Source organism: Homarus americanus, unplaced genomic scaffold (assembly GCF_018991925.1).
Source record: "Homarus americanus isolate GMGI-L3 unplaced genomic scaffold, GMGI_Hamer_2.0 scaffold36970, whole genome shotgun sequence".
Lineage (NCBI taxonomy): Eukaryota > Metazoa > Arthropoda > Malacostraca > Decapoda > Nephropidae > Homarus > Homarus americanus.
In genome coordinates, this window is record NW_024740094.1 from 752,832 (window position 1) to 774,364 (window position 21,533).

Consider the following 21,533-nt stretch of genomic DNA (forward strand, 5'->3'; position numbering starts at 1 on the left):
TCAATCTTATTACTAAGTTAAGCAGATTTTATTTTAATTCTTTAATGTCAGTGGTTTAATGATAACTTAGATATGTATTATTTAAATTTATTAAAACAATCTTAAATACTAGATTCTTCCAAGATTATTGTTTCACTCGATATAACTTTCAGAGTTAAGTTTAATAGACCTGTAGAAAGCTACACAATATATTCACATAAATTTAAAAGCATTTTTTATAATTTATGGTTTTATTGTGTCATTTATATTATAAGTCTGTTTCAATAAAACGCGACATACCCAAGTTTTGTGTTGGATAGGAAAACCAGAGTTCCAGGCAGTCTATGGCAACCAACAACAACACAAAGTCAGCTAACCTTTGACAACGGTAAAACACATTATATGTTTGTGGTTTTAGAACTTTACTGAGAGATTTACATTCATTACTGTCTAAATATTTTATCCATTTAGAGTTAAATAGTATTTATACTTCACTTCATGATGTCAACAGCTTGAAAGGAGCGGCCAGTCAGTAGTACGGAGGACGTAAAGTGTATAGTAATAGATGTAACTATTTAATGATTAATGATTAGTTTGATCTTCATTAGAGTACGTGCTAAAGACTTTATTTGTTGAAGCACAGTAATTCATAATAAGATCAACACGACCTCAGTACGTGGGCGAGGTTGTACAATGGGCAGCCTCCGTTTTGTGGCGGCCGAGTTTAGTTTAGCTTTTCTAATGACCTAATTAGATACATTTTGTGTAACTTAGTCAGTAAAGAGGGCAATGCTTCACTTCATGGCCGCAGCTGTGAAAACAGTCCATGGGCTGCAAATGAGAGTGCACCAGCGGCCCACATCAGGTTTGTTTGTGCGGTCCGACTAATTACCCAAATGTACCCAAATGTAGCAAAATATAGCCGGAATGAAGTCAAATAATGGTCCTACATGAATAAATCGGACTGCCAATCATTTCTCGACTAGTATGTGGTGTCACAAAGTCACAAAAAATTGTAAAACTTACTTTAATCTTAGTAATAGATCGCGTGCATGTACCGACGGAGCGAGGAATTACCCAAATGTAGCCGCAATGAAGTCAAATGATGGTCGTACAAGCGTAATTCGGGCTGTGAATCACTTCTCGATTATTATTTGGTGTCATAAAGTAAAAAAAAAATGGTAAGCTTAATTTAATCTGAGTTGTGTTGTGTTAGGTTAGATTAGATTAGATTAGATTAGGTTAGGTTAGGTTAGGTTAGGTTAGGTTAGGTTAGGTACATGCACTTGATCTATTAACTCAGATTGAATTAAGTTTACCAATTTTTTTTTACTTCGTGACACCAAATACTAGTCGAGAAGTGATTGGCAGTCCGATTTATTCATCTAGGACCATTATTTGACTTCATTGCGACTACATTTGGGTAATTCCGCGCTCCGTCGGTACATGCACGCGATCTATTAACTCAGATTAAAGTAAGTTTTCCAATTTTTTGTGACTTTCTGACACCAAATACTAGTCGAGAAGTGATTGGCAGTCCGATTTATTCATCTAGGACCATTATTTGACTTCATTCCGGCTATATTTGGCTACATTTGGGTACATTTGGGTAATTAGTCGGACCCCAGGTTGTGTAATAGAACTTTGAAGTAGAGGGAAAATGTGGGATAAAACACGAAAAATAACACCAAACAAAACTTTAAAAACCTTACCTAACCTAACTGGTGCACTCTGATTTGCAGCCCATGGACTCAGTTTTTTGCAGCTGTGGCCATCAAGTGAATTACTGTATTGCATAACCAATACAGGCATAATGTAATAATGAGTGAAACAAGGCCTCCAGCAGAAACAATCTGATGAATTGTACTGTCAAGAGGTTGGTTAGGTTCAATTGATGTGAGAAAAGTTGATAATCATTCTTTATAATATCGGTGTGGATATTTTGCCGTGACAGGCTAAGTTCCTACTTAAGCTATTGTACTGTGAGTGCACTCTAATTAGCTAAGTACTTTCTGGTGAATATGACTGAGGGTCCACTCCCCAGCTAGGAAGTTAGGTAAGGTTAGGTAGGTTTCTTTGGTTGGTTAGGTCAGGTTCTAGTAAATGTCACCTCATTTATAATGATAACATCTGTGGAAAAAAAAATCAAACATCTCCTTCTGGTTAGATATGTTTATAGCTACACAATGATGAACTCCCAGCGAAATATATGCCAAATGCCTCCAGAGTGACGGTCATATATAGTTCTCACGTTGTTTGCCAGTAAGGGATGATTAGCCAATCAGAACGCACTCACGGAAAAACAGCGTTAGTAGGAACTTAGCCGGTCATGGCAAAATATCCGCTGCTGTATAATATATCGATAGTTATAACATGATGTTTTAAAATGTATCAATTGATTATTATGTGATCAACTAGTGTTTTGTTGTTAGAGGCTGGTTGCTGGGCAGGATATCCTTCATGAGCAACAATTTTTACATACCGGTAGTTATCCTGTACAGTACAGTACTTTGAGGACAATCTTTGTTTGCTTGATTTTTTTCCAGGAAGGTTAAAGCTATGGACAATTTTCAGCTTTCATAGAGGTCAGATCTTTAAGGAACAAAATAAAATGGTTGGGTTGCTGGTGCTGACCCTTGTTGCCAAACTGGATAAACTCAATAAAATAGCTATTAAAAACCATGAATGGCAAAGGTTTTTGATGGAGCCATGTATTAATCCATAATTTGTTTTATTTGTAATATTTCCTTGTACAGTACAGCATTACTTCAAGGTGTTGTGAAAGTGAAGTGGCTCCAGTAAGTCTGATGGTCCATAAGAGGCTCTGGACACTACTAAACTTTCAGCACACAAAGAGGCTGCATTGCTTCCTTCACTTTCCCAACTGTAAGGTTAGGTACTGGTTCCCTTTCACCACTGGGTGAACTGGTTGTGCCCTGGGTGTGAACCAGTGACCCTAATGAAAGGAGGCAAGCTTAGCATCCACTTGACCACTGCTATAAAAACGACTTACAGTAAGCCTGGCTTGAGAATTCTTATAACATACAAAAAACATTATTTTGTGGCATTTAAAAAATTATAGCCTTGACAGAGACAAAGTTATGTACTCTTGTCCCACATGTTATAATTTTATTTATACGAAAAGTATAGTATTTTGTACAAAATGTGTCGAGAAATTGATCAGCTGCTTACAGTTTTTCAAAGTAATCTACTGTACTGTACCCCTTATACGTCTTTAATATTTTAAAAATATAAATATGTGCACCTTAATTTCTAATGTACAATCTACAATCTGTTTTCACAGCTGTCATGAAGAGATTCTCACTTGGTAAGTTGTATCTGTACTGGTAATTGGAGGATTTTTTGTAAATTGATGTTAAAACATCTAGGCTGTTGACTCAAATAAAGATAGAGAGTACTGTACAGTACAGTACAGTATTTGTGATTCACCAGAAGTTTGAATAATTTTTACATTTGCAAGATAGGTTTTGTACGTACAGGTACTTGCATGATCATGTCGAACTTTTTTTTCAAGGTTAGCCTCATTTTCTTCTCAACTTTCCTCCTTGGAGACATGGTTGGGAGTTAAAGCATTTTTCTCTTAGGTGTCTTCAGTATGAGTTGACAGGCTGTGTGATAATCAAGGTGTTCACTCCCAGTCATTGGGCATCAGTGGCTTTTCTCATTCTCCTTTTTATGGACTATGCCTCTGATGGGCGTAGTTGAGAGCTGTTTTACCGAGGCTCGGTTCTAAAATGGGATTAAGCATAATTCCCTAATTTTTTAATACAGTACATGCCAAATTTATGCACCATTTAGTGAGATATTTTTAGCATTTAATAAAATGTGTTGGATGATATGACAGCACAAACATCCAGGTAGTTAACTGAGAACACTTAAAATTACATAAAACAAAAAACAAAGATACAGTGAATGCGGTTACCATAACTTAAGTGTATGTGTTACAGTATCAGCTTGCCGTAATGTTGGCTCCATCGGGATCACCGTCTTCATTGGATTTGGATTGTATGGCATTTATGAATTCTTCTTTGGATCTCTCCCAGTACACACAGTTGAATTCTACCAGGAAAATACAACAGTGCCTTTCCCATTTCAAGGTGAGTTAGATGTATGTGTCTTGTGCTTCTGTTTTATTTATTGATTTTTAATGATTATTTTTATTGTATCATTATTAAGAGAGGAAGTTGGGATTACCAAAATATTAAACACTCCACTCCAGTTTATTTTATCAGATGATTAAATACCCCTATGGTAATATTATACCCAAAGCTAGCCTCACCTAACCTAAACAAGTTAGTGTAATCTAACCAAAATTATACTAACTTCTCAGTCTATGTACAGATATATGCCACCCTGTTAACTAATGTACTTCCTTCTATTTTCTTTGTATGCCATGAGAAGAACATGATTATGATTGAGTGATTTTTAAATGTGAACTCTTTTTTTTTCAGACCATGGAGAGAGGATAGTGTCTCAGTACATGCAGATTGGAGAGATCCTACCAAACTGTGGCGTGAATTATGTCTGTCCGCACGACCACTTTCCCGTTCACGTGTACAGCGGCAAGAGTAAAGATGATATGCCAAAGATATGTGTATCAGGAAAATAGTGAGTTTTTTATATTTTATTTTTTTTTATTTTGTGTTTCACGTATTAGACCGTTCCATTATGATGTTTATTTAAGAATTATTCTATTTTACGTCCTTTAGCGTTAACTAATAAGAGGGAATTATCCTGATGTTTTGTTTTCTTGTTGAGTTCATAGCCAGGTGATTTGTATACAGTATTCTGTCTCACTCCTTATGCTTCTGGCTTAGCTGGTAACTGAATTTCAAAATTGATTAATTGACCTGGAAAACAATTGTGGTGCATTAGTGTAAAGTGTCCTGATCAGACAGATATAGTTCTAAAAGACCTTCTGATCTCCTATGGGGGTGATAGGTGGGATGGGGAGGGGAGTGCAACCTTGGCTGATATAATGGGGTGACAAGAGACCAAGTATTACACCTATTAAGCATCCTGTATGTTGAGGGCCCCTTTGGTATGACCCCTATAAGGTCAAAGGCTATCATGATCAAGTCTTCCATTAATTACCAATTTATGTATTAATCTTAAATAAGATATGCTAAGATATTATAGATGATATTGTTAGCTAAAAATTTATGTTTGTAATTTCCGACAGTGTTATCCAAAAAGATATCAATAATGGTGGACGAGGGATGAACTTGGTGGTTGTTGACTCATATCGGATGAAGCCAGTAAATGCACGTCGCTTTGATACCTACGCAATGGACTCCAGTGAGATGGAGCTGTTCCTGATGCGTGAAGTGCGGCAGGGAGACATACTCATTGCTATGACGTTTGATGAAGCCTCAAGAAACTTAGGAGTCATGGCTAAGAATTTACTTGCTGATTTAGGTACGTTAATATGAATAAATAGAAAAATGGATAGATATATAGATAGTCCATAGGTCAATAGATAGATTGTAGATTGATAGATAAATGGTTAGATAGGTTAATCGATAGATAGATAGATACTGTAGATATATGGAAACTATATTAATTCAGTAAAATTATTGCACAAGTACTGTATCTGGTATCCTTCGCTATACAAACCTTCAAGATAGGAAAGTTTGTTTATAAGAATTTCCTAAATTACCACCTCTTTATCTTGTTACAAAAGTTTCCCCACTTATATGAACTTGGGTCCCGGCAAAACTTCTAATCGCATGCCCTCGGGAGTCAGCTGGGGCGGCTTCATCCCCTAGTGCTCTCTGTACCAGGCTGAGGTAGGAATTAAGTTATGGTTATTTTTCAGCACGTAATTATGGGTATACCGTACTGTACAGTATAAACACAATTGTTTTCATATTTTTATTCATTCAGTTATATTCACAAACACTCCTACGTATGGAATGTGCAAAAAAAAAAAATAATATGGTCAAAACATAAAGGAAATAACATTTCTTCGTGCACCGACGAGAGTTAGAAGGATTAGCTGGGGGATTTATAATATGATTATTAATCAACTCGTTTTGGGTAGCTAAACTTAACTTTTTTCACTTATATTTACTGTACAGCAAGATCTCATATTTCGCGCGATTTCATTTCGCGTTTTTGAATTTCGCGAACACTGCCTAATGTTTACCAAGCCTTATATTTTGTGTAAAATATCGTGAATTTCGCGAGATCCAGCCAGTTAAATGCTGGCCACCGTCTAGAATGACATCACAGCCCTCATACCAGTTACAGTCATTTCTGCTACAATGCGTGTTTTGTCAACGCGAATTGGTTGCAATGCGATCGATGAATAGGGGAACGCTGTTTATAAAGCGCGAACTTTTGCATACGAATGTTGGCTATAGCGCAATTCCATCCTCAATGTTTTGATTCTATCCTCAACGTTTTAAGTGTGGTGCAGGGTTATGCAATGTTTACACTTCACATTCGACATTACATGTTCAATTGATTTGTGTCCTTTGTTTGTGAAGTGTTTTTTGAGAGGTACTCTGTAATTTTTATTTTTTATTTTTTGTGCAAATTTATCTGTTACCCATAAATACTGTATGAAAAGAATACATTAAAAGAATGTTTCGCAGTGAGGACTAATAATGATTTACACCATCTGTCTCTGTTTACATCACGTGATCAGTTGAATCGTGCGGTTTGTCAATTACTCCATAATTTTTGCTATTTTCTCCAATTTTGTTGTGTTAGCGATGAATACGGAAAGACAAGGTAAGAAGAATGTTTCCAAGAAGCGTTCTGGTGATCAAATTGCTGGTGGTGAACATAAAAGAGGTTTACAAGAACGCGACTATTGTGTTGTAGCCCACACCATCCTAGCGACCGCCCAGGCTATTATTGTGTGCTTTTTTTTGGGTGGTGCTACTACCTGTTGAGTCAAGATAATGGCCTCTACCTCTACTGGGGGTCCTACTGGTGCTGGTGGGGGTGGGACAGACCCACCTAAGCAGCCAAATAAGGAAAAGGAGAAGCGGGACTATCATAAGGGAGTTAAGTTTGCCAAGTACTCAATGCAGGATAAGCAGCGTGTGATTAAATTACTCGAGGAAGGCCTAAAAACTAGTTTCCGGAAAGCACAATTAAGTCAATAAAGGCAGAATTTGTATCATTTGGAGGTTATAAATGGGGAAAATCAGAGGTTGATGTAGAGTGGCCAGTCTATATTGTTATTTTTCCCATTAGTTTATGTATTTGCATTTGGCACAATTTTTCCAGTCTTTATTACTCGCAAAATACAAGATCTTACTGTACTCATTTACATGCATACATAATCCTTCATACATAATGTGGAAAAAAGAAAAAACTATTATAAGGTTAAAAAATAAAGGGAATAAACATGTCCTTGGGAGGGGGATTGTTGCAAAGGGTCGGCAGAAGCGACTGGGCTGCGTTGCTATAGCGACACTTGAGGGTGGCCATGCATGAAGCAGCCAGCGTGTATGGAAATGGAGCTGCTGGCGGCTGTGGTAAACTTTGATTTAGCTTTTCCTTAATAGTTTTAGCTGCATATTTTTATCTATATAGTTTTTTATTAATGTTTTTAATGTGTTAGGTACAGTAACTATGTACAGGTAGTATGTGTCATTAGTTAGGTTGTTTATTTCTTGTTTGTGAATGGATTATTTTTTTTTGGGGGGGGGATGATTTTGGGGTATTTTTGTCATTGAGTAACCTAACCCTATTTTCCCATTTGTTGTGTTATTCGAGATATAAAAAATCACCTAACGAATGTTTCTGGAACCGAATCCATTCGTATATTGAGGGATACTTGTATAAGTACATTGATTAAACAAGTTTAAAGACAATGCAGTTGTACAGTTCAGCATTTACAGGTAGGTATATAGACAATGCCTAAAAGGTGTAACTTGTATCAGAACACTTTTGTATTTACAAGATAGGTTTTTGTACTTGCATGATCATTAGTGTTGATCACATTCTTACCCACAGTGAAAAGTGTTGAACCATGTCTTTTGTTTGTACTGTACAGGTAATTCAGTAAAACTCGGTGTGTCTACCGAGTTGTTGGCTTAGTTCGTGAGTACATTGAAGTAGTCCAGTAAGATATTTTTTAATCCCTTGAGATTAATTCCTTTCCTGATTACAGTATATCATAACACTAAAGGGATTAAATAATTGTACCATACTCAAAGGGTTAAAGGTTATTTGTATTTACCTGTTGCACTGTAGTAGACAATAATAAACATATACAAACTAGATATTATGGTTTGTAGGTCACTAATAATTCACATCCATATTTGTTGTCATCTTATTGTTAGGGAGTGATGTAATGTCTCGGGTGAAAGAAATGATAAGAGAAGTTAGTTTAGCTGCACATCAATGTTAAGTTATTATTTATGATTTTATCAGTGAATACCGGGAGATAACTTAATAAATCCAAAAGGTCAGTTGTACTGTTACATAGGTATAAAAGTTTGATTCCTGTGAAAATCTTGGTCATTTCTGGGCCATAGTCACCCATCAGAGGTTGCCAAGAGAAAAGCTCTCTGCCTGTCTGTCTTTAATGTTTTTTATGTCCTGTCACATTCAAGGTGCACTCCAACATGGCACTCTGACACTTGTGTAATTTTTTGTTATTCACAGATTGTTTTATAATGTTACTTCATACACTATAATCTTTAGCCCTGTATTTTTTATATATGTAATATATCTAATTATTTTTCTTTTCTATTTTTATCTAATTTTATTTCATTACCGGGTAGTTTACTGTACCTTTTTGTGTTGTGCTGAATTTAATTTTGATATATATATATATATATATATATATATATATATATATATATATATATATATATATATATATATATATATATATATATATATATATATATATATATATATATATATATATACTGTATATTTATATAAAACAGGACATAATTTGTTGTAAGAAAGTTTAATTTAATGTACAAGTACCTGTACAGTACTGTATAATGTTCTGTGTTGATTTATATCATCTATGTGACAGTGTGGTAGTGCTGTGTAGATTAAATATTTAGGGAAGACTCTTGGTTGTACTTGGACTGTGGGTAAAGGTGACATGAGGTTTGAAGCAAGTTTGAAGATTTCATTGTTTGTTCACCTTTAACTCTGGTCGTCTCCTGTGACCCTCTGTCCTGTACTGCCAAGTGGAGAGGAAAAGTCAGAAGATATTTATTACCTGTTACTTAGTTTCATACAGTGTACAGTAATCACATTATAGCTTTTGTAAAATAGGACAAGGATTAGCTAATGTGTAAAGAAAAGAAATTTGTGTAATTCATTGTAATATAAGAGGTCATAAATGGCTGTTGAAATGGAGACAGTTTATTTTTTCATTAATGGGCAGAGTTACCTGACTTAACTTTTTCAATATAGAAATCTTTAGATTTCAGAGCAAATGCAGTACAGTATTTAGATAGAGCTGTGCATTTCCCTTCCTTCTCAGATTAATATTTGGCATTAACTTTGTTATAGGCTGTTTAGGTTGAAGGATTGTACTGTACAAGTTGAATAGATCTCTTGTGTATGTGAAGGGACAGGATTAAACAAAGTAGATTGTCTCTCATCAACAGGCAGTAGCCAGGTTCAAAACTTACAGTTCCGAGGTCAGTGGTACATGATCTCACAGCGAGGGATGAAAGGCTTTTCACCTTATGAGATTCTGAAGGCTTCCAAAGGTGGTTTGTGGTCTCCGATTGATGAACACCTCTGCGTGCCTCATCAATGTAAGTAATATTTTACTTAAGCAAGTATGTGATTGATATTTCAAAATATACAGTACTGTACTGTGTTGCCTGAGTTGAATAAGGCATGCAGACACTGGTCAAGAAAACATCTGATAATCTCTCCCTCAAAAAAAAAAAAGTGACAGATTCATCCAGAAAAGAAAACCCAGCCCAGCTCACCCATGTGCCTCTGTGGTGCCTATTTTTTTCATTAGTATACAGTATCAGTTACTGAAATATTACCTCTTCTAAGTACATAGTACTAATTTATCTCAGTATACAGTTCTATGCAAGCCAAAATGTACATATTATACAGTACTAGGAAATGCTGAGCAAGAAATTCTATAAAGGATTTTAAAAATACTGTACAATATATATTTTTCAAGCCAAATTAGGGTGGTCAATTAATAAGATTCAGTACATCTAGAATTTTGGGGTGTCTTGCTGGTCCCCCCCCCAAAAAAAAAAGGAAAAAAGAAAAAAAAAGCAGAGTAGATCATCTTCAACAACAGTTTTTCTTACACCATTATGTTTTTTTATGTATCAAGGTAGTGTATAAAAAGTACAGTTGCTGTAAACTGATACTTACAGTACAGTTATTTTTTCCTGGAGAACAAATGTACAGTACTGTACTGTATTGAGAGTTCATGTTGTATCTTCTTAACTTTCAACATGGTCATTGAAGGAGATGTTTCATTTGGTAATGTCCTCTTTACTCATAAAAAAATCTGTCTCCAGTGAAAGGACGCATCATCATGCCGGACCCAAAGGTGATGCAGAATAATGCTCGGACAAAATTCTGTGAACAGCACTCCTACATCTCTGACTTCTGTTCAGGTGAGCATAGTTTTTATTTTCCCATCAGTTTGGCAAGATAGAATTAGAGAATTACCATATTTGAAACAGAAAGTTAAGGGTAAAACACTGAGTAAAATGTTAAAATAATCAGATAAAAGTATTGAATAATTTTAAAATGTTCTCTGCTTGAAGTTTGTTGGCTGATACATAGTCTTCTTGGACATTTCAGCTTCTGGACACCAACGATTTTTTAGGTTCAGGTTGAAGTTGGTGGGATGCGTAGGATTAAAGTTCTTCTGGCATAATAGTTATGGTTGTATGCTGGGTTAACATTATTTAGAGAGTTAAGGGTGAGAGGATAATATACAGTAATGAAAAAAATATATATTCGTATATCCAACCTTCCCTTCCTTCTTTCATGAATTTCCCTGCTTTCTTCATCTGTCCCCTGTGATTAATTTACATTGCATACCACCCTCCCATCCCCACCCGCTGACAAATGGCCCTCCTCTGAGTCAACCATTCCCCCTCTCCACCCCACGTGACTTGATGTGCAGAAAGGACCTGGCCAGGCACATGAGTTTGTGATGGAGTGGATGATTACTTTTGACCTTGCCTGTATAGTATAGTGTTTAAGTTGTTTGTGATTTGTAAACCATTAATGTTTTTTTTTGATGCTTTTTGTACCTAGAGAGATTTTCACATGCTGTTTAGTATGGTAATAACTGTACCATACAATATATAGTTTGTAATTAATCATTCAATGTTTCAAGCTTGATCATTTTTTTTCAACCCCATGTTTATGTACAGTAACCCCTTAATAACTCAGCACATATGGGGCTCTGGCCTTGCTGAGTTATCCCAAATTCCTTCTTATCGAGGCACTTTCCCCCCCCCCCCTTCACCCTCTTACAAAAATACAACAAGGAAAAATTATCTACCCATATGTGTGCACATGTAATTACTAAATGTAAAAAAGTAACACTTACCAGCACTGCAAGCAGAGAATGAAGCATCATAGAAGGTGACACAGATGCATAGTAGGTGACACAGAGATATGGTAGGTGACACAGAGGCATGTTAGGTGACACAGAGGCATGGTAGGTGACACAGATGCATAGGTGACACAGAGATATGGTAGGTGACACAGAGGCATGGTAGGTGACACAGAGGCATGGTAGTATGGCACAGGTGGCCAGATATGCCGAGATTTTCCCAGATAATTTTGTATGAAATTCTGAGTTATCGAGGGTTTACTGTACAGTTTTTTAGAAATATGTTAACACTGGATATTGTTTTGGTGCAATAAACTAGGCCATGAGTGCCTTGCATATATGGATTCTTACACAGCAATGCCAGGGTATAATTGAAAATAACACAAGCCTTCCCCTCCTAATGTATGTTAACACATAGAAATATTCATCTTTGTTGTCTGTACTTTTTATTTTTATTAATTCTTCTTAGAACTTGTGTGATTTTCTGAATCTAGAACTTAAATGTAAGTGTCCATCTTTTATTTTCATGTATCATTAGAAGTGGAACACATCAACAATAAGTTGGAGCTTTTTACAGTTGAGTATATACTTTTATGCCTTTTGATAATAAGTTAGGATTGTCAAGTCTTTCCTAGAGTCTATTACATGGCAGAAACAAAGATATATACTATTTAAAATGAACCCATGTTTACATCGGTATAGCGCTGCAGTGAATGTCCGCTCTTGCTTTTCTGAACAGTGTCATTTGTTGTGGATAGTGTGGAGAGGTTGCTGTGGTTTGTGCCTTACATGAGCTTTCTTTAAGTCCCTTGTACTGTGTCTCACTTGTACTGTATATTGCACCTGTGAAGGATGTTGTTATAGTGATGTTAAGGGAAAGAAAGATGAACAAAGATTTGTGGATTTTAGCTGGAGTGCACAAGGTAGATGAGACCAACATGAGTGTGGTTCAAGGCTCTTATATTTGGTAATAAACTTGATATTGTGGAGATTGATGAAAGTGTTTTTTAGGTATAGTATAAGAATGTGTTGTAGGATTGATCTCTTGTTGGTTGTTTTTGGATCTTAAGTTTTTCAAGGAGGAGAGCTGTACTTAGGGTTAATTTGGAATTGCTATTTGTGCCTGGAATTACTGTATGCTCATATGTACATAGTTCAGTGCAGTACTCTGTACTTCCTAGTATGGACTATAGGTGAAGAGGCAGAGCTTGGTTTGCAAAAATTACAGAAGATGAAAGAGAGCTTGAGCAAACCCGATTGGCCAACATCATCGTCACACACAGCTGAACTGCTTCATCTCAGATGTTACCATGTTTTTCAAGATTAGTTGATTGGTCAGCTTGATAGCCTTTTGTATAGGTTTTAAGGAACATGATAAACTTGATGATCTTGGATGGTCAGAGTGCCAACATCACCACGAGTGTTGATAACTCATCAGGTTGATCTGCTGTGCTTAACTATAGACTAGTGGTAAGTGCTCACTTTTTTCATTGGTTATTCGGAGATTGAATTATTTTTTCTTCTGTAAATGTTAGATATTGTTGTGGGCAGATGTGTCTGTCTTTATTGTTTGTAATGTGTGATACAATAGTACCAATACTGTATACTATATTCAGTAGTTGAGGACAGGTGTTTGTTGGTGTTTATGTAGACTCCAGCACAGAAATTTTCATGTCCTGACATTCTAGAAACAAAGTTAACTTTATAGTCCACATATATACCCGGTATATATATAAACATGTAACAAAAATGTTCATGAAATAAAACCTACATTGGGTGGTGGCCAGATGCCAGAGCTCAAGATTTGACTCGGTCTTCAAACACACACACACACATAGAACTGTAAGCCAAGAAGCTCTATCTAGTAGAGCTTAGCAGGTGTTTGCTGTACTCTTCTTAGTGAAGGTCAACTATGTCGATACACAAGAATAGTAACCTTGAGACAAAAGTTGAGCGTGGTTCCTTTCACATTCACAATAAGGGTGTGCAGGCTGGTGACAGTTATTGCCAGGAATCCCTGATTAGTTAACTGCCAACCACCAACCATTACATTTGTATGACACTGGTTTCTGTTTTGTATAAGAAAGTAGAACTGATATACTGTACATGTCTATCATCAGTAGATTGTTGAGAAATATCATGTGGTATGTGTTGGACTTTGGTTTCTGCCCTGTCTTAGCAAAGTTGTGATGTCCTCCACTTTTCTGTTATCAGCACTGTTCTCCACATTCACAGGAAATTGTAGTGGTTTTCTTTTTTTATATAATTTAATTTTTCCATCCTGAAGCAATTAACTGCTAGGAAGGCATTATGGTAGAATATTGTTGTGAATTAGAAATATTTTTGCAAGCTTTTCCCTGTTGTGCTTCAGGGTGATGGATATCAAGAGCTAACAAGATTTTCCATTCAGTTTCTTGATCCATTCACTTATAACTTCTGTGACATCCCAATGCACCTTACAGTAACATTTTGTTTAAAAAGGATAAAACTAATATGGGATTAATTCAATAAGAAGTGTGTGAGAGAGGAATAGGTTAATCTTATATGATAAATTGTGTTCACTGAGGCTCATATGAGGAGTTTTTGGTATGATCATGTGTGTGATGGCAACCTGTAGAAGATAAAGTTCTCTTTGTCCAGACCCCAGGGTAAAGAAGTGAAGGAGTTTGATGAGTAACTTTTATTTCATTAAAGTCAGTGTTACCAGACTATCACCTTGTAAATCCTGTATAAAGTTATTAGCAAAAAAATCTGATGAAGGAAATTTCCCTACTCTTTACTCAGAACTGTGATAATTAGTTTTCCTGGGGTACAATAATACAGTACTTCCTTTCAGATCTACAATGCACGGTGTTTATGCTTTGTATGCTCCTCTGGTTTAAACCTATTCCGTAATTAACTTTTTTTTTTCTCCATCTCCAACAGTTGATCAGCGGAATATGCCACTCAAACCTGCAATGCTGACAAACCGACAGTTAGTTGGCAGTGCAATGTTCATGACTCCAATTATGGTGGTTGCTGGGATGTCTCTCTCCTCATTAACACTGTCATTAGAGACTCTACTGAGTCAACCAGGGATACAACCCCGCTACGTGGTGGTGGTGTATAATCCTGAACTCATTAAGGATGTGGCTCAGCTCTGTCAGCTCTTTGGGTTTAATGCAAAAGCCACCAGTGTGAAAGAATACCACAGTAAGTAGGGAGAGAGTTCTTATACAGTATTGTATTGAAATATTCTCTCTCTTTCTCTTTATGTATATATACAGTAGTACTTTATGTATATTATTTATGATCCTAAAATATTAATTTAGAAATTCTAATTATTTTTTTTTAATATATACATTCCAAATGTAAAAAGATGTTAAATTTGATTTCCAATTATATTTCAGGAATAATGGCAGTGGTGTTTGAGACAGCTCATGCCCTATTTCCTGGGTCATCATATGTGACAGTATTAGAGGAAGGTTTACTGTTAGCTCCTGACTTCATGGCTTACACTGCCAGTGTCCTGCCTCTGCTCTATGACCCCACCATATTAGCTGTGTCTGCCTGGAATCCTAATGGTGAGATTATGATTTAGTTAAGGATTGATGCTCCTCACATATTCCACTTGTACTTCAGTGGCTTCAAATAATGGATAGCCTTTTGATGTTTATGAAGAAAGTGTAATGGCATTATTGACAAATTTTCTACCATTTGTTAAATATCAGGAAATTATTTCTGGAAAGAGGTTGTTTTACAATTATGAAAGTCAAAATTCAATGAGCTTCATGTGTTGTTAATGTACAGTACAGTATCTGGCTGTAACATAAACCTCTGAGAATTACTGTATTTTTTGTATTTTAAAGATAGATAATTTTCTTGAAGGGTATTGGGGCTACCCAGTTCTGTGATGTTATGTTACTTTCCTGTTATTCCTATTTACAGGATTGGAATAGACACATTGAGCCTTTGAAACAAAAATAAGAAAATAGTTTAGCATTGTTCAGTGGGGATTATAGTGTTTGTGATGTTTTATGTATTTTTTTCAAAATTGAAATTTCATGGATTTTTTTTTTTGGGTGTACTGTATAGATGTAATGCTATTAAAGGTGTTTTTAATTTAAAGACATTGTTATTTCCAGGTTTTCCAAATGTGTCATCTCGGCCTGATATTGTGTACAGGGTGGAGGATTTCCCTGGTCAAGCATTCACAATACGTATGGCTACTTATATAAAGGAACTAAAACCAAACATGAAACAGTGTTGTAACAAACGGTAAGTGTGAGGTAATATGATGTCTTCAACACAGACTGTCTTGTACAAGTGTAATAACATTTCTCTCTGATTCCATTGTAACTTTCCCTTTTATTAGGAGCTCTGTGTCTGAACTAAACACAGTGTACACCTTTAACATCTGCCTCAAATACAAGAATTGCATATCGAACTTCATTCTTGTTTCCTCATTCTCTCTTCTTACAGTGGCTGTTGAAATACAGTACAGTACTATGTATCTAGTTAGTGTTCAGTGTTAGATTTGATGAGATATATGTTTTTAGAGGCAGAGTCAAATTTGGAGATATTGTAGAAGTCATCTGAGGTTTGTCCCCTAGAGAGAGAAGTTGCCATACTTATAATTTTTTTGAAGAATATTCCTTTCTCTCTCGCTTGCTGAACCATGTGCCCCATGTCATTATAAATCTCATCCAAAGATACTCTCAAGGTAAAGTTCAATACTATAAGAGATGATTAATACAAAATTTTCTTGACCATATAAATATTTATTGAAGATTTCTGGAAAGGAAATTGCTTGACAAACTAATGGTCCAGGTTCAATTCCCAGAGGGAATGGAGGATTGGGTTCCCTCCTTGGACATTAACCCTTGCACATTCAGTTGTAAAAGAAGTCCAGTATCAGATGCCTGGTGGAACAACCCTTGGGTGGACTAGCATCCTGTCAAGGGGATGAAGTAATCCACTGGTTGCTGAATGTTGAGAAGAAAGAGATCACCATATATCTGGCTGTGCTGCTTCATTGCAAGAAAGTATAATATTTATTAATAAAAAATGTGGACAATAATAATTGCAGTGGCTGGGAGGGCTGGTTAGAGCTTGGCCGTTGGGAAAGAGAGACAGTCGTACCGGATGTGTCACGTGTGCTGCGTCGTCCAGTGGGGCCTGACCTTGAACCAGTCACACCATTGATCAGTTCTCTCTTCCACCGTCTTCGTGCTACCAACCTGTGAGTTAAGATCAATTAGTGTGTGGAATACTATGGAGAATAATAAAGGTGTGAATATTTTCGAAAATTTGTCAACAAGAAGAAAGTCTACAATTTATATCCCATGGGACTTTGGGTGTATGTCTTTATATGTGGAGCACAGAACTGTAGTAGTACAAGCACTGGTATGCCCAAAAACAATACACATGATGCCTTTCACTAATGTCAGTTAAATTGCACTAACAATGCTACAATATGTCACTTGAATCACTTCAGTATCTTTACTGGTTCCAAAGTTATGGTAATTTGAAGGTTTGTAAACTTTAACTGCATTTTTCTCTGTTTTTCATTTATGGCTCTTCTCCTACTTTGGTTCTGTGCACCTCAGTCTATTATGTACTGTACTGTAAAGATAAACAAGTAAAATTCTTGATATTGGAAATGATAACTTATTTGTGAGCAAGTTTTGATGATTTAACTAGTGTGAAGTATGAGTACAGTACTGTGCTTGAGAGCAGTACTGTATATAGGTGAATAGGATATAGAGTTAAGGAGATGGGAAAAGTGTCAGGCAGAAAGTTGATCACTGTTTGCTACAGTGGTATGGGTAATTTTAAGGGAATGAAAGATGAAATAGTGGTAAAAAGAGTAAAAAATTCAGAAGTGCTTGGTAGTAGGGAAGGGAGAAGACCAAGAAGAAATTAATATGCGAGGGAAAGTGTGGCATCAAGTGATTTATGGGGATGTCACAGCAGCAAGAGTAAATAAATGATAATAAATGATGAAATAGCCTGGGTTTGACCTTAGTTCTGGATACCTTGCAGTATAGTGAGGATGGCTTATAAAAGAGAAGAGGTGTTGATGGTAGTTAGAAAGTAATACATTGTATGCATTTTAATGGAGTACTTTTGCCGTTATATCTTCCTCGGCTTATGCTTGCATTCTATACCATTTCGTTAGTACGTACAATACAGTACTGTATGGGTTATTTTGGGTTGGGTTAGGTTAGGTTGGGTTGAATTTTATAAGGTTGGATTAGGTTAGGTTATATTAGATTAAGTATGGATAGGTTAAATTAGACTGGATTAGGGAAGGTTGGGTTAATTTATGGTTGGATTGACATAAGTTAGGTTAAGTTGGATATGTTAGGCTGTATTGGGTAGATTAGATTAGGGTGACAGACTGGGAACTAACTGCTTTTGTAACTTGCTTTCAGAGAGATGACCTCACCCCTCAGCAATGCAGACACTCTCACTGCTGAACGATATGAAAATCGTTTGATGGAGCTATTGAATTCCAGTCATGCTCACATGGTCAAACTAAGCAAGGAGGCAGTTGTCAAGTGTGCTACAACTGAGTCCTTCAGTAATTTAAAATTAGTCTTTGATGACAAGTGAGTGTTGATGTTTTGATATACATGGTCAAAGATATTAAAAGACATGTGTTAGGACCACTTGGGTAGCCATTGGCTTATTGGATATAAAGGATGTACAGTAATATATTACCTGTTTCTTCAAACTTAACAGGATTCTTACTAATGTTACACAGGCAAGCAGTTTATGTTGTACCATACAAGGAGCTGGACTTGACAGGATATGGGGGCATGAAGTTACTTTGTCGTTGTTTTGGACTCTTCTATGAGGAACACTCCACACCACGAGGGTTGCATCGCGGCATGTTGCGGTGAGGGATGGGCACTGATTTTGTTTGGGAATTTGTATTTTTATTTTATATTTTGTTAATTGTAAAATTTTAATCCTGTACATTGTTTCAGTTGATATATTTGTGTAGTACGTATTTGACATTTGGAAAATATATGAAAATGTGAAATGTACATAGAAGAACTAACTGCCCTTTCTGTGGTTATTCTCAAATAACTGTTTCTCTTTAATTATTTTGAAAAAAAGGTCTTCATTAGTTTTCAATCTTCATAAAACTTAAACACTTAACTTTTTTTTTTCACAGGTTCAGCATGAAAGGAAATGATATAATTTTTCTTAGCAATAAGAATCAACATTTTCTGATGCCACACTACAATGGAACTTCACTTGGCTTACCATAAGTATTGGTAAGAGAAGTTGATGGAATGTGATAATTCTTACAGTACAGGTATTACAATTTACAGCACAAACTTCTAACTTGGCACGCTTCAGATATTGTATTAGTCTTTTAGCGGCGAAATTCAAGTGTCTGAAAGTTTTAATCAGTAAAAATGTAACAAAAAATTATGTGTGGCTCTGGTAACCTGACATATATTTTTCACCCACCGATTATGAATTTTTAGGCTATAAACCCTTTATGTATAGGGTCCCCTCTGAGCTGAATAAAATCGTCAGGCATTACCCAAAATAAAATATCAAAAGTGATGTCCCTGTAGTGAAGGGGTTAGAAGAAAATTGAGGCTCATTTCTTGTGCCTTTACCTGATACCAGAACTACAGATACTTTTGAGTTCAACTTAATAAGAAATGAGTAAGTGATAATAAGCAGAGCTGTTGTTCATGCAGAGTTTTATTTTGATGTAACAGATTGCAATACCTGTATAAAGTTTAGCATTTCCACACAAAAGGGATCAAATGATTTTTAAGGGAACACATTCTTCCAGCAAGGTTAGTATTCCTATTTATTAGGTGTGGTAATGTGTGATTGACAGATTTATTTCATGTTTTTCATTATGATGAGGGTGAGTTTTCACCATGTCATTCTAGTCATTGCTAGACAGATCATCTCAAATGTGTAAAGTGATAATCCAGCTAGAAGGAAATTATGTACTGTACTGGTCATTAGTTTATATGCATTCAGTGTGTGACTCTTGTTATATATGAAAACTGAACTTATTTGTGAAGAATTAGGTTCTTGAAAAGTATGTTGATTAATGAACTTTTTTATATAAATTTTTTTTTTATTAATTGACTTCATTTCTTCATACAGTGGGGTATGGTATAACCAATCTAATTGGTTCTAGAACCTTGTTCGTTATAGCATTCGTTCGTTATAGGATTAATCCGTTCCAGGCCCCCAAATACATCCACTTAACACTGAAAAATATAATATTAAATTGTAAAAATTGTAAAAAAGTGCATAAATATGCATCTAAACCCTTGAAATAAAGAATATCATTAATACTTGTAAATACAGAAACAATAAATTAGTAAAAAAAAAAAAATTATTTTATAATGTTCGTTGTAGGAGTTTCATTCGTTATAGCATTATCAATTTTATAGGTAAAACCGTTCGTTATAGGAATATTCGTAGTAGGATCCGTTCGTTATCGCATACCCCACTGTAATTATTGACATCTTGTTTTGAGTTGAGGTCATTTCACCTACCAATTATGCTCAAGTTGGTGATGTGGACTTTATCCTCCTTTATAGATACTGTATAGCTGTAGTACCATGTAAGCATTTCTTTTGGTACAGTAATTGGTGCAGTGTTATGGTAGGTAACACACTATGCATCCAAGCCTTGGTATGGAGTCAGAGCACGTGGTTGGGTTGGACCAGGGAATATAATTGTTTATAGTGTGCAAAAAGCTGATCACAGTTTTCAGAAAGCCTTGCACCAAGCTAAGTACTGTACTGTACAGTATTCTGAAGTTGACAATGTCATTGTAAAGAAAGTATCTTAAACAATGTATTTTTACTGCTTCAGATAATATGTGAATACTTTCACTGACCAATCTAGCTTAGTCTGTACTTATGACACTTATTTAAGAGAACTGACTGTTAGTAATCTACATTTATTGTCAAGCCATTAGTAGAAAATATCACAATCAAGTCTTCAAATCATTAATGCACAAATATTTAGCACATAGGTATCTTATGATGTGGGAGTGGCCAGAGTAAGTTAAAGAGTATTGTCGCCCTGCAAAGTAAGGAAGGGTTAAAGACTGTTGTACCTGGGTTTTATTAGAGTGGGTTTATTTCAGTCTGTCCAGTGCTTATCCAGTTGTCCTATCATGTACAGGCCCCTGAACTGAGCATTATGTAGAACTTGAAATTAAACTACTGTAATCTTCATCCCTTCAGGTTACCATCAAATGCTGTAAAGTTTTCAAGACTTTTTCATTATAATGAGCTACTTGTCAAATGGTTGGATGCATTACCTGTTTCTTCATTGATGAACAACATTTGTAATACAGTACAAATTGCATTCATCATGTCACAGCTTGTTTAGATAAAAGCATGAATTGTATTCTATTTTTCTTGACTGATAAAAGATGAACCAATAAGTATTATTATCAGCAGCTGGCTCATATTCATCATCATTACCATCATTATTCACAGTTTTCAAAAATATATATTACTGTATTCAATTTGTCAATGCAGTACATGTATAACTAAATTTAATGTTTAAGATGAATTTGAGTATTCATTAAAAGTCTTCTTGTCATATATTTTAACAACAATACTACACATTGACGTTTAGTACGGTAGTGTCATTAGGCCAAGAGATGCATTTAATTATTGATTTTCTAACCAATGGGAGGCTGTGTGTTTGAATTGTTTTGGTTGATTAGGTTGAGATTATAACGAGTACTGTACAGGTAAAATACATGTTTGTATCACTGGTATAATTATGATGCATTTTCAATAGGCACTTACCTGTATATTTTACAATAGTACCGGTATTCAAATTGTAGGTTGATTCAAGAAAAGCACACACCAAAATATATTAAAGTTGAAGGACTGACTTTTGTGATAGTTTAAGTAGAGATGTAAAAGAGGGGGAACCATTAGCTTAAATATTTTTGTGTTATGAGCCAGGGAAAATGTTAATATCTATACTG

The 21,533-nt window shown here is 35.6% G+C and overlaps 1 protein-coding gene across 1 annotated transcript; it reads left to right on the plus strand.

Moving 5' to 3' along the window:
• The first annotated feature begins 305 nt into the window (after positions 1 to 305).
• LOC121875107 (protein O-linked-mannose beta-1,2-N-acetylglucosaminyltransferase 1-like) lies at positions 306 to 19,717 on the plus strand. The gene is made up of 14 exons (XM_042379467.1): positions 306 to 367; positions 3,284 to 3,307; positions 3,948 to 4,097; positions 4,452 to 4,608; positions 5,183 to 5,418; positions 9,600 to 9,752; positions 10,491 to 10,589; positions 14,471 to 14,737; positions 14,935 to 15,108; positions 15,670 to 15,802; positions 16,614 to 16,766; positions 17,962 to 18,138; positions 18,294 to 18,428; positions 18,711 to 19,717. The coding sequence occupies exons 2-14, from the start codon at positions 3,289 to 3,291 to the stop codon at positions 18,805 to 18,807; spliced, it is 1,950 nt and encodes a 649-aa protein (XP_042235401.1). The 5' UTR covers positions 306 to 367; positions 3,284 to 3,288; the 3' UTR covers positions 18,808 to 19,717.
• Positions 19,718 to 21,533: the final 1,816 nt, after the last annotated feature.